The sequence below is a fragment of the Octodon degus genome, unplaced genomic scaffold, assembly GCF_000260255.1.
Source record: "Octodon degus isolate 3935 unplaced genomic scaffold, OctDeg1.0 scaffold00093, whole genome shotgun sequence".
NCBI lineage: Eukaryota > Metazoa > Chordata > Mammalia > Rodentia > Octodontidae > Octodon > Octodon degus.
The window spans coordinates 5,143,312-5,155,694 of NW_004524669.1; the positions used below are offsets into that span (position 1 = coordinate 5,143,312).

Sequence of the window (12,383 nt, forward strand, 5' to 3'; positions counted from 1 at the left end):
CTGGCCTTTGAGGGCCTCAATCTCCGCCTGCAGGCGGCTGATGCTGCGGGTTATCTCAGAGATCTCAGTCTTCGTGCGGCGGAGGTCATCCCCATGCTTCCCAGCCAGAGTCTGCAACTCTTCATACTGCAGGTACAAAGCAGGAAATGAGGCTCTGGAGGGAACTCCTGGACCCCAGAAGCCTACCACAAAGAAGGGTATTTCTGCCTGACCAGGTCATCTCACTTCTAAGTCCTACATACACACACTTTCTGGTCCTCCAGGCACCCACTCCACAGGCCCCACTCACAGCAAGCAGGATGGAGTTTGAAATGCTACACCCTCCCCATTAGCAAGGGCACAGAAAAAGGGGACTGGCTTAGTGACCCTGCTCTTCACCTTGATCTGGTACATGCTCTCAGCCTCGGCACGGCTGCGGTTAGCGATCTCCTCGTACTGGGCCTTGACCTCGGCGATGATGCCGTCCAGGTCCAGGGAGCGGCTGTTGTCCATGGACAGCACCACAGATGTGTCCGAGATCTGAGACTGCAGCTCACGTATCTCCTGCAGGGGTAGAGGTGTGGGTGTAAGGGTCTATCTCTACACACAGGGAGCCCTCCTTACACAAGAGCTTCTGGGGTGGGGGGGGGGGTAAATTTCTTGCAGAAGATGGGCCAAAGCTCTGGAACATGGAAGCACTGATGAAAGAGAACCTAACCTGGCTCTAGTTGAATAACCAAGGGGAAAGAATGCTCCCAGCCACCAATATAAGCCTACAGAAGCCTCTGTACAGCCACAGGTCAGGAACAAGGGTCTTAGAACAGTGGCCCTCAGTGGCAGCTACATGACCACTCTCTGTATGACAACTTTGAATAGGTTACTTCACTTCTCTGAGCCAGTTTCCTCATCTGTGAAATGGGATAATAAACCCTACTGCATGCAGGGTGACAGAGCCCCTAAGACAATATTAAAGAGGCCAACATTACAAGTAGCGGGCCTTGCCTGTCAGCACTGGGGTAAAGGTGGAGGCCCTGACAGCCAGGGGACCCCTGCTCCAGCCCCCACCAACATACCTCTTCATACAGCTGCCTGAGGAAGTTGATCTCATCAGTCAGCCCTTCCAGGCGTGACTCAAGCTCCACCTTGTTCATGTAAGCTTCATCCACATCCTGCGGGGAGGAGAGGAAAGGGGCCTGAGCTGGGACCCACACTCAACCCAGCCCAGAGGCTCCCCAACCTCGGCCCAGTGACCTGGACTGGAGTGAGCCTCTTAATACTGTACTCCAGAGCTGATGGATGCTACAGCTCAGCCTCTACCCACCCATCTGCACCCTCAGGCCACCCCAACCTCTGCTGCTTACAGCACTCCCTCCTTCTGCTTCAACTTATTTCTTCTTTTTTTTCTCCTTAAGTGCTGGAGATTGAACCTAGGGCCTCAGCATCCTAGGCAAGCCTTCTATACCTGAGCTACATCCTCAGATCCTGCTTTGTGTTCTTAGCCATATTGTAGCACTGACACCCAGACTTCTTTTCAATCGCACCTAACAACCTCTATCTACCTTTCTATAATAGATATCTAGGAAACATCAAAAGTTGAAAGCAATGAATTTGTCCCATTTCTTAAAGGTTTCTTTTTTGTTTTTGTTTGGCTTGGGTTATTTTGTTTGTTTGTTCGTTTGTTTTGGTTTTTTTGGTACCAGGGATTGAAATCAGGACCTTGGGCTGGGGAAATGGCTCAATAGAATAAACGCTTCCCTGGTAAGCGCAAGGGCCTGAGTTCAATCCCCAGCTCCATAAATAAATAAATAAATAAATAAATAAATAAATAAATAAATAAATAAATAAAATCAGGACCTTGCACTTGCCAGGCAGGTGCTTAAGCCACTGAGCTACCTCTTCGGCCCTTTCCCATTACTTAGATTGAACAGCAGAATCTAGAAAAGTCTTAATGCAAATGCCCAAGTCTCAGCCTCCAGTTTTTGGTTGGGGCAAAAGGACTCTCTCACCTTCTTGATGAGGACAAATTCATTCTCCATCTCTGTACGCTTGTTGATCTCATCTTCATATCTAATGAAGAAAAATTTGAAATCAGAGGGTGATGGCAAAAGTGAGACTGGCCCTGGATCTTGCTGTTGCTGGTGCCAGTGCTGGGGATGGATTGAGCCTTGCAGATGCTAAACACAAACTCTTACTACTGAGCTACAGGGCAGCAGGGGTGGGGGAAGTTTTTTTGAGACAGGTTTTGCTATGTGGTTCACACTAGTCTTGAACTCACTATTCAGCCCAGGCTAGTCTGGAACTTTAGTGACCCTCCTGCCTCAGCTTCCGAGTGCTGAGATTTCAGGTGTACACCACCACACTCAACTTACTATGGATCTTTTGAGGAGGGCACAATGGGTTCATAGAGATGCAAGATATTAGAGGCCCAGCCCTTCTTCTTCCCCCACCCCGTCCCTTCCTACTCCCTTCTCAGCCAGTGAGGAGGCCCAGAGTAGGAAACCTCTAGCACAATCCATGAACATCCATTGGATTGGGCCTACTGGAAGGTCAAGCAGCAGGGTCTAACCTCAAAACTCTCGGAAGTTTGTCTACCAAAGGCCAGGGGGCAGAAATGAATGGGGCAAAGCTATAAGTGTGAACGTGAGACCTTGGCTGCCTCTCATGCCCATCTGGGGTGTACCCTTAAACACTGCATGTAAACTGTCCACATTTGAACAGTCCTGTGATTGAAGGGGTGGATGCCATGAACAATCATGCTTGGATAATGGGCATAAAGAAGAGACTACCCCCAGCAAGCCTGATCAGATAGTCAGCCAAGCCCTAAGAGACTAACTGCCCACAAGCAGGCCATAGGGATTTAGGCTTCTGGTCCAGAGACCACTTCTGGGGGAGGGCCACTCAATCTTTTTTTTTTTTTTTTTTTGGCAGAACCAGGGATTGAACTCAGACCCTTGTGCTTGCCAGACAAGCACTTATTCTACTGAGACATCTCCCCGGCCCCAACTCACTTATTCTTGAAGTCCTCCACCAGCCCCTGCATGTTGCCAAGCTCCGCCTCCAGCTTCATTTTCTCCTGACCCAGTGAGTCCAGCTGCCGCCGGAGGTTGTTGATGTAGCTTTCGAACATGTTGTCCATGTTACTCCAAGATGTCTTCTGCTATTGCAGGAGGCTCCACTTGGTCTCCAGCATCTTATTCTGTTGCTCCAGAAATCGAACCTGCATGGGGAGGAGAGCAGAAAGGTCACCATCAGCCTAAGGTCCTGGTCAGGAGAGCAACAAGCCCTGTGCCTTCCCCCAGCATACAGCCTGAGCAATGAGACCCTGAGTTCCCAGGGACTTGCCTAGCTATTCTGGGAGGATTACCTGTGACCCACAACAAATGGTGAGGTAGGGTTGGGGACCACATTCCTCTAGCACTGGGGGTAGGACAGGAACAATTGAAGGGCGACAGCTGGGGGTTATAATGAAGTTGCATTTCCAGAATGGATCTTATTTACATAGATGGCATGTCACAAATCAATACAACCAAGATTCCTAAAGATGCTTAGATTTATGTTTTACCTAAGATTGCAAAAGAAAGAAAATGTACCTCGTTCTTATCAAATAATATCATCATCATCATCATTTGGAGTGAGTTTGAAGAAATAATCCTTGCAGATCTTAGGGAAACTTTATTTTAGCCCAAACACCCAGAAAGCACTGGCCAAGAGACTTCAGTCCAGCCAACACTGCTGTGAACCTGTGCTGTACAACTAGACCTTCTGCCCCTCTCAGAGCCTGCCCTCCTTTATCCTGAAAGGACCCCAGAAACCCAGGTGAGCCCTTCCAGGAGCCCCATCTGGACAGACCTTACTCACTTTGAGCTTGGGGAGAGGCAAGGGAGACTGATTTCCAAATTGAAGTTTCCTCTTCCTCCCTAACGCTCACTGAACTCCCTTTGAGATTCCTTGGCACCAAGAAGAGTCTCCCACTCTACACTGGCCAACTTGCAAGACTCTGTCTCAAAATTTAAAAAAATTAGTAAGAGTCGGGAATATAGCTCATTACCAGTGCCTGGGTTCAATCCCTAGTACAGGGAGGAGGGGAAGGGTGGAACTAGGCTATTAGGATGCAGCTCAGTGGTAGGACCCTTGCCTAGCATGTGTGAAGCCCTGGGTTCATCCCCCAATGGGGGGGGGGTCGTTCCAAAAAGGAAAATACGTTTCTTCAAATTAATTCAAAATTATATCTCTTTTTAAATTGTCGGGGGCTGGGGAGATGGCTCAGTGGAATAAGCACTTCCCTGGCAAGCACAAGGGCCTGAGCTCAATCCCCGGTTCTGCCAAAATAAATAAATAAATTGTCGGAACTTGAAAGGACATAATCTAGGGCTGGTGAGATGGCTCAGTGGTCTAAAGCACCTACTTAGAACAAGCTAAGCTAAGCAAAGCACAGGGACCACGGTTCAATCCCCCAGCACCACATGCCAGCAGGCCCGTCCCCTGGTAGGCTGAGCTGGCCACACACACACACACACTAAATAAATAAATATAAAAAAAATATTAAAAAAAAAAAGAAAGGACATAATCTAGTTATTTACCCCACAATCCTCTATAAATCTCTTAGGTCATTCTGCAGAGATTATAAAAAAAATAATTTTTTTAAAAACGCTCAAAAGTGACTATAACAATGCTATGTGTAATGGAGGCCAGGCACCACTAAACTCTTTCTATCACTGTGTTGAATAAGAAAAATTATTTGATTCAGGGACTATCACACGCATTTTACAGATGAGGAAGTCAGACTTTTTAAAATGACCCCTCAAAGGAAACCATCAGGGCTTGTGAACCAGAATTTGCACACCAAAGCTTGTGCTTAACTGCTCCATAAGAAACAGAGCGCTAGCGAAAGGCAGTGGAGAAGTGGAGTCGCGGGCTCCTAAAAGCAAACCAGCTCCCGGGCACTCCGATCCTGAGGGCGTCATCTGCCCCACGATTTCCCTCCTCCCGTTCCCACAATGCCTCCCAGAAGCCAGTCAGCAGACAATGGCCAATCTCAGGGGCCCCTGGGGGCCACAGGGCTGGCTCCCGCCCACCCTGTTAAAAGTGGAGCGGGGCCTCCCGGGCGGAGCCGGGATAGGAAAGGTGGAAGGGGACAAGGGCCAAGTGGACCAGTGGGCGTCGGCGACACGACGCGTTATCTGAAGCCATAAACTCTGGGTTAAACAGGACGCGAACCAGGGAGGGGCATGCAACGCCCGCAGACTTTGAATTCTGCATGGGCTTTCCCGAAGCCAGGCCGGGCCAGGACGCCCAGAGCACGCCCAGGTGGGTGCCTGCAGCAAACGACGACCCCGCCCACACAGCGACTAGCTGGACAGGGGCCACGTCGTGACTCAGCCAGGCGCCCCCGCGCTCAGGCCCTGGGGCGCCAAAGGCCTTGATCAATATTTGTTTGATTCGGCTCCTACTTCCTTCTCTTACAATCCTCTCAAACCTTCACTTTTAACTACAAAGTTAGAAAAAGCACAAAGTCACCGTTGGAGAGCTCTGGGGCAGTGCTGGGGGAGGGGAGCGAACTTGCAGGGGCCTTGCCTCCCTCCCACCCACCAGTGGGCAGCCGCGAGGACTCTAGGCTGAAAGCTTTACCGGCCAGTCTGAGTCAAGCTCAGCTGAGCATAGCGGAGGGGAGGAAGCCCCAAGATTTAAGATCCAAAATCCCCTTCCATCCATCCTTCCTTCCCCCCCGCCCCAACCGAAGTGCATGACAGAAACCAGCCTTGGGCTGGAAGATACGTCTCCAGGATAGTGGGGCCCAGTGAGAGCCAGTGGGGCGCTGAAGGGGCAGGCAGGAGACAGGGCAGGCCCTCACCTTGTCGATGAAGGAGGCGAACTTGTTGTTGAGGTTCTTGATCTGCTCTTTCTCCTGTATACGCACGGCCTGGATGTTGGGGTCCACCTCCAGATTCAGGGGGTTCAGCAGGCTCTGGTTCACCTGGACGGCCGTGATGCTCCCCACACCACCAGCCCCTCCATAGCCACCCAGCCCCATGCCGCCCCGGAAGCTGCCCCTGCTGCCCATTCGGGAGAAGCTGGAGGAGCTGATGCGGGAGGCAGGCCCGCTGGTGTAGGAGAGGCTGCTGAAGGCCCGGGGGCCGGAGGTGGACACCTTGTAGGACTTCTGGGTCACCCTTATGGACATGGTGGAGGCTAGAGTGGAGGCAGGCGAACTGAAGATAGAGACTGGAGAAAGAGCCTGGCAGCCGCTTCTGGACGGTGGGACTGCACCCAGGAAAGGCCCCTTATATAAAAGAGAGCCCGGAGGCATGGGAGGGAGGAAGGCCTCCTCCCTACCTGAGTGGCTGGGCCCCGAGGGGGCTGGGCCTAACTCAACACCTGCCACCTGCACGCAGAGCTCAGGCGAGGGCAGCAGAGAGCTGCTCCCATCCAAGAGTCCACTCCCGCACCACCCAGAAACCCAGGAAACTGAAAGGAATGCGCCTGGCCTTGTGAGGAGACGTGCCTAGGGTCGCCCAGCCTCCGGAACTCCCTGCTCTGAGTAATAACCTAAGGACTGGAAAGCCTGGCAGGAAAAGGTCCTAAAGCATTCGGCCTTTTCCAAGCAGCCAGTGCCCCAAAGACGTTCTCCTAAATGACTGAGGGTCCACCCAGGCTGGACAGCAGACCCCCAGATTCCTAAGCCTTGGATCTGATTTCAGCTGTTTGTCACCTCTCCCTAGGTTACTGCTGTGCCCCATCACCTGGTACAGCGCTTGAGGGGACTAGGTCGATAAATATTTGTGGAATGAATAAATGAACACACACACACACACACACACACACACACACACACACACACTTGCCGTGGAAATAAACAGATGTCCAACCCAGCACTTTTCCTAGAGACAACTCCCTTCCCTCCTTCTTCCCAAGATCCCAGGGTTCTCCAGGCCAGGTTGACACCACAGGCCTTGCGGAAGGGGACTGAAAATAAAAAGCGGGGATGAGGTGTTGGGGTCTTCACTGTTCTCCTAGCTCCTTGGGGAGAGTCGTTCCCACTGCAACAAGTACATGATTCTAGAGAAGGAAGACAAGGTGATTGAGGTGCAGCCTCATGGGTGACACAAGTGTGAGTCATTTGAAGCCACCTGGACCCTCCTTCTCTTCCCAGGCCCCCAAATGGCCAAAGAAGGTGGGAGAAGCACCCCTGCACCTGTCTCCTGGGCCCATTATCCCTGTGACTCAGGAGAGCAGGTTAGGGCAGGGCAAGCACCTGCAGGAGCTGTACAATGGGGAGCTGAGCAGGGCACTCCCGGGCTGGGTGGGGCCAGGCAGGGCAGCACGTGGGTGGAAGGCAGGAGGTTTGGGTCCCCAAGGCAAAGATTTCACCTGCAATTATCTGAGAGTTGGAGCTGGTACTATGGAAGGTACTGCAGGGCATGACATGGGGTGTGTATGGTTTTAACGAGGGAGCCCAACAGATGACAGTTACCAGATCCCTTAGCGGAAAGAGGGAGGGACACAGCCCTTAGCCCAGGGAAAGGGGTGACGCCTACTGGGAGGACAGATACAGTACATGGGTTCCTCCCATACACTCCAGGATCCCAGAAAGACTAAGGATCCCTACCCTGAGGATAGAGAAGCCCCAAACCTCTGCAGACAAGCTCCTTTCACAGCATATATACACACAGCCATGTACATCCAGAAATCCCAGAGGACACAATGGCCACATCCCTTCTTCCCCTTCCCCCTTTACTCCTCCTACCCAGGCCTGGCTGGGCAAAGAGAAATCCAGTCGGTACCTATTTACACCAGGCCCTCTTCCACACCCTTTAAACAATGCATCATTTTTGAAAGACTGATTTAAATGTATGCTACCCCCACTCCAGCAAACACCCACACCCTACTGGAGTCAGAGACTTCTTCCCTTCCTGCACACCAGAGGGAGAAAGGATGGGCCCAAAGCCAAACTTGGGACGGAGGAGAAGCAGGGAGGGTGGGGCTGGTTAGACAGGTATGGCAGCACGGAGAGGGACTACACCAGCTCTCCCTTCTTCTTCCTCCCCCACACTGTTGTTGGATGGGGTACAAGAACTCAGAGAGGGGAGATTATATCCTATGTCCTGACTTAGGCAGTGTGAGGACCATGAAATAGCCACTTTGCCTGACACCTTAGAACCTGGTTTTCTGATTCTGGGAGTGTCTGTTACTGAAGGTGAGGACAAAATGGACTGCAAGAAGGACCCCTGTGGGGTGCAGACTGGGGTGCTTCCCCTTAGCTCACCCAGGGAAAGCTCTCTTTCTTTGGGAAGCCCAGAAAAAGCCTGGGCCAGAGACATTTGCATCTCCCTTGTCAGCTCCCTGTTGCCCAGAGACTCCAGACAACCCCTTCACAGACACCCCACGCTCAACCTGTCTCCTGGGCCCATTATCCCTTCTGCAGAAGAGACCAGACCTGCCACCTGGGATGGCCCCTGCCTAGGACTTGGGGGGCAGAGGCAAAGGGGATGGCCTTGGCCCATGGCCAAGCAGGGAGGGAGAACTGGCCTAGGGCAGCCACAGGTACAACTCCTTATAAGGCTGTCTCTGGCCATTTCAGTCTGCATGCTGCTGCCCGCTATACAAAAGGGACTGTGTTTGTGGTGAGGCAACTATGCCCTTCCTGGACAGCTCTGCCCCAAACCGCCTTTCCTAGAGAGCTGTAAGGGGAAGGAGGAGACATGTGCTCCCTGGTGAGCAGCAGCCCCTTGCATCTGATGACGCCAGATGACTCCAAGGAGGTCCTAAGACCCTGGGCAGCTAAGTCAAGGCTGGGGGTCGAGGTCCATAGGCAGAGGATTGCTTTCTTCACTTGAATTCAATAAATTCTTTACAACAATCACCTACCAGAGACCCAGAGGCTGGCCCTGCTGTTCCCGTGGGTAAATAAAAGCAGGACAGAGCTTGGAATGGCAGCCTTCATTTTGCATTATGTCTCCTTTAGTACTTTAAAACATAGGCATGTTAATCACTTAAGGAGTGCCTGTCATACAAGGGTTTATTAGCCCTAAATTTACCTAGCCTATCTCATCCCCCTGCAAGACTGAGGACACCAAGATAAGAGTAACTAAAGTAATTTTCAGGATTTGCAGGGGCATCAAATTGCCAGTGTTTTACAAGGTCCAGGCCCAGGTCCAGATCCTTGGAGGAAGGCCTAGAAGTCTCCGGCCATTGTTCCAGTCCTGCAAGCACCTTGGATGCCAGGAGAGCTTCCCAGAACACACCCCCTGGCCCCCCACACACACACTCCCGCTGTGAGGAGGTTACTAACCAGGAGCTGTCCTCTCAAATCAGGAACCAGAGCGCCAGGCTGCCCTCAGTGGCCCTCCCAGAACCTTGTAGAACCAGTCCTAAGATGCCAGTCAACCAGGATTACCTGTGCTGCCAGCTCTGAAAACCCCCAGCGCTTGTCTTTGTGCCCATTTTTGTAAAACTGCAAAGCTTCTGTCAGCCCCTGGAAGACAGATCTTGAACAGCTCTGCACTTCCCAGCACGGCCATGCGACTAAAGCTGCTTTTTTGCCTTCACCTCTGCTGTCTCCTTGACCAGTATTAGAAGGAGGCCAAGCCTTGTCTGTTGGGACCCCCAGAGCTGGACCTTTTGCCCTAAAACTCTGGTATGAATTAGGGCTGGCCCCGTGATCCCACCTCACAGCGAGTGGTCATAGCAGGCAGGATGGGAGCAAGCCAGATGACTTCGGCTGAGGAATGCATGAGCTCACCTGAGCCAGCCACGTCATGGAGTGCCAGTCACAGGGACAAGGAATGAAGAAGGGTGAGAAGGAGGGGAAGTGAAAAGCTTCAGGCATTGTCAGGACTGGCCTGAGACCCCAGGTCTCCCCTTGTAAACAACAGAAAACAAAAAAAAAAATTGAAAAAAAAAAACACAGAAAACAATAGGTCACTCCCGGTAAACAGAAAGTAAGGGCAACAAAGAAATTTAACACCGGACCTGACACCAACTCTGCACTGATTGTCCTTGCAGCTTTGAACTCAAAACAGTTTATCCAGATTCTTTGAAATGTCAGCCCCAATCCTAAAACTCTGTATACAGATTCCCCTTCAGATATTTGCTGATATCACTCCGATGTAAGCATTCGATATGTAAGTGAATCAAATCAGATCTCTCCCACAGCCTCCATTCATCTCTGGGTGTTCCTTCATACCGCTCAGGTATATTACATACAAGTCCACAGTGAATGTAATCTCTATGTATTGTAAAACATACTAATAAAAAATTTTAATTTTTTAAAAACCAGAGGTGAAGGGCCGGGGAGATGGCTCAGTAGAATAAGCACTTGCCTGGCAAGCACATGGGTCTGAGTTCAATACCAGTTCTGCCAAAAAAAAAAAAAAAAAAAAAACAGAGGTGGTGGTAGCACACATTTATAATCCAAATAGATGGGAAACTGAGACATGAGGAGTGCTACGAGTTTGAGGCCACAGCTACACAGTGATTTCAAAGCCAGCTTGGGCTACAATGTTAAGACTCTATTTAAAACAAAACAAAAGTGGGGACCAGGGAGATAGCTCAGTAGAATCAGCGCTTCCCTGGCAAGTGCAAGGGCCTCAGTTCAGTATCGGCTTCCACCAAAAAAAAAAAAAAAAAAAAGTTTCAAGAATGAGGAATGAAACCAGGCATGGTGACCCATATGTGTAATACCAACATGTGGGAAGCTGAGGCAAGAGGATTCCAAGTTTTGAATTCTGCCTTGACAACCTAGCAAGATTCTCCTTCAAAATAAAAAGGGCTGTGGGCATAACTTAGTGTGAAGGCCCAGGGTTCAAGCTCCAGAACCACAAAAAAGATATGTGGGGGCCAGAGAGATGGCTCAGTAGAATAAGTGCTTTTCTGGCAAGCACAAGGGCCTGAGTTCAATCCCCAGTTCTATCAAAAAAAAAAAAAAAAAAAGATATATGGGGGGTGGTATTCAGGAGTGATGTGAACAGTATGCTAAATGAGGGGCCCCAATGTGAGTCTATTTCTAAGAAATGCCCAAAGCCAGTAAATGCACAGAGCAAAAAATACAGTAGTGATTACCCAGGCTGGGGCAACAAACCTGGGTATTAAAGGATAAAAGGTTTCCACATTTGGTGGCAGTGAAATTGCCTGAGTTTACAGACATACTAAAAACCACGGACATATATACTTTAAATGGCCGAGTGGTGTGGGGTATGAATTACAGCTCAATAAAACTGTTAGAAAATAATATATTATAGAAGCATAGATGAGCCACATAGAAGAGCAGACTTTGTAAGCCAGCACAGGCATCAGGGAGAGGAGGAAAGAGGCTATTTCCAAGCTGCAGGCCAAAAGGATTCCTGCCTTGGAGTTAGGGTGATGTTCCCAAAATACCAACAATCCCTTTAGGAGATGGGGCGCTGTTAAATGATGTTGTTGGCCTAGAATTAGCTGCCGCAGCTGGTGTACACACCACTCCTAAGCTCCCTCATGAATAATGAAGCTGCTTGGATGGCTGGACTTGTGCCGTGTGCCCTGAGGCCAAAACTTACCCCAGTAACGCTCAGCAAATGGTGACTTTTTTTCTCCCTAAGTAGAGGCTCTGATGATCAAAGCCAGCTAGCGGGTGCCGACTGACTGCCCAGAGAGGCAGCAGGCCCAGTCCCAGCACTATTGAGACAGGGGCTTGCTCACCAGCTGCCCCCTCTGCTTTACGGAGTGGCATTTTGACTCCAAAGAGGAGCCTGAGTGAGAACTCCCAGATCGAACAATGCTGAGAGGGCTTTGAGCTTGAGGTTTGCACATAGGAGATGAGGCAGCAGGGGGTTCTTGCCCCTTAAATTCTGACTTAGTAAGAGGTACAATTAGAATTGCTTAGAATTTAAAGGTCAACCTTAACTATGGAAGGAGACACAGCCCAACCACCCAGAGATGATGTTCCCTACCCCCTCAACCCACTTCTCTCCTCCGAGGCCAAGCCCAGAGAGGCTTCCCCTAGACAGCAGGCATCAAGGCCCAGGTGGGAGGCATCTCAGGCATTCCATTCCATCCCAGAAGTCTGGTCCTCTGTCAGCTGCATGCACATCAATATGGCCTAGAGGAAAGCAGGCCCACACACCCACTCTCTTAGCTCTCTGGCCACCATGACCTCTAGGAACGCTCTAGGAGGGAATTCTTCTGTCCCCTGAGGAAACAAACCAGAGCCCAAGACCAGGCCACGCAGAGTTCCTGCTAAGAAAGGAGGATGCCTACATCCTGCCCCACCCCAGGAGCAGGCCCAGAGTGATTCAGTCCCCACCAGCTGCCAATGGCCCTGCCGGCCAGGATCAGAGACTCTGGGACAGCCAGTTATGGCAATGGGGGTGCTGTCCAGAGGCTTATTGTTCCAAGTTTCCTGCTAACCAAACTGAAGGCCAACATACGAG

At 50.8% G+C, this 12,383-nt stretch overlaps 1 protein-coding gene across 1 annotated transcript in view; it reads right to left on the reverse strand.

The window, feature by feature from the left end:
* Krt8 (keratin 8) overlaps positions 1 to 6,329 on the reverse strand; it is a 7,817-nt gene extending 1,488 nt beyond the window's left edge. Inside the window, 6 exon segments of the mRNA XM_012516157.2 lie at positions 1 to 126; positions 379 to 543; positions 1,053 to 1,148; positions 1,986 to 2,046; positions 2,988 to 3,196; positions 5,831 to 6,329. Of these exon segments, the coding sequence (XP_012371611.2) occupies positions 1 to 126; positions 379 to 543; positions 1,053 to 1,148; positions 1,986 to 2,046; positions 2,988 to 3,196; positions 5,831 to 6,286 (1,113 nt within the window). The 5' untranslated portion in view covers positions 6,287 to 6,329.
* Between the last annotated feature and the right edge of the window lie 6,054 nt (positions 6,330 to 12,383).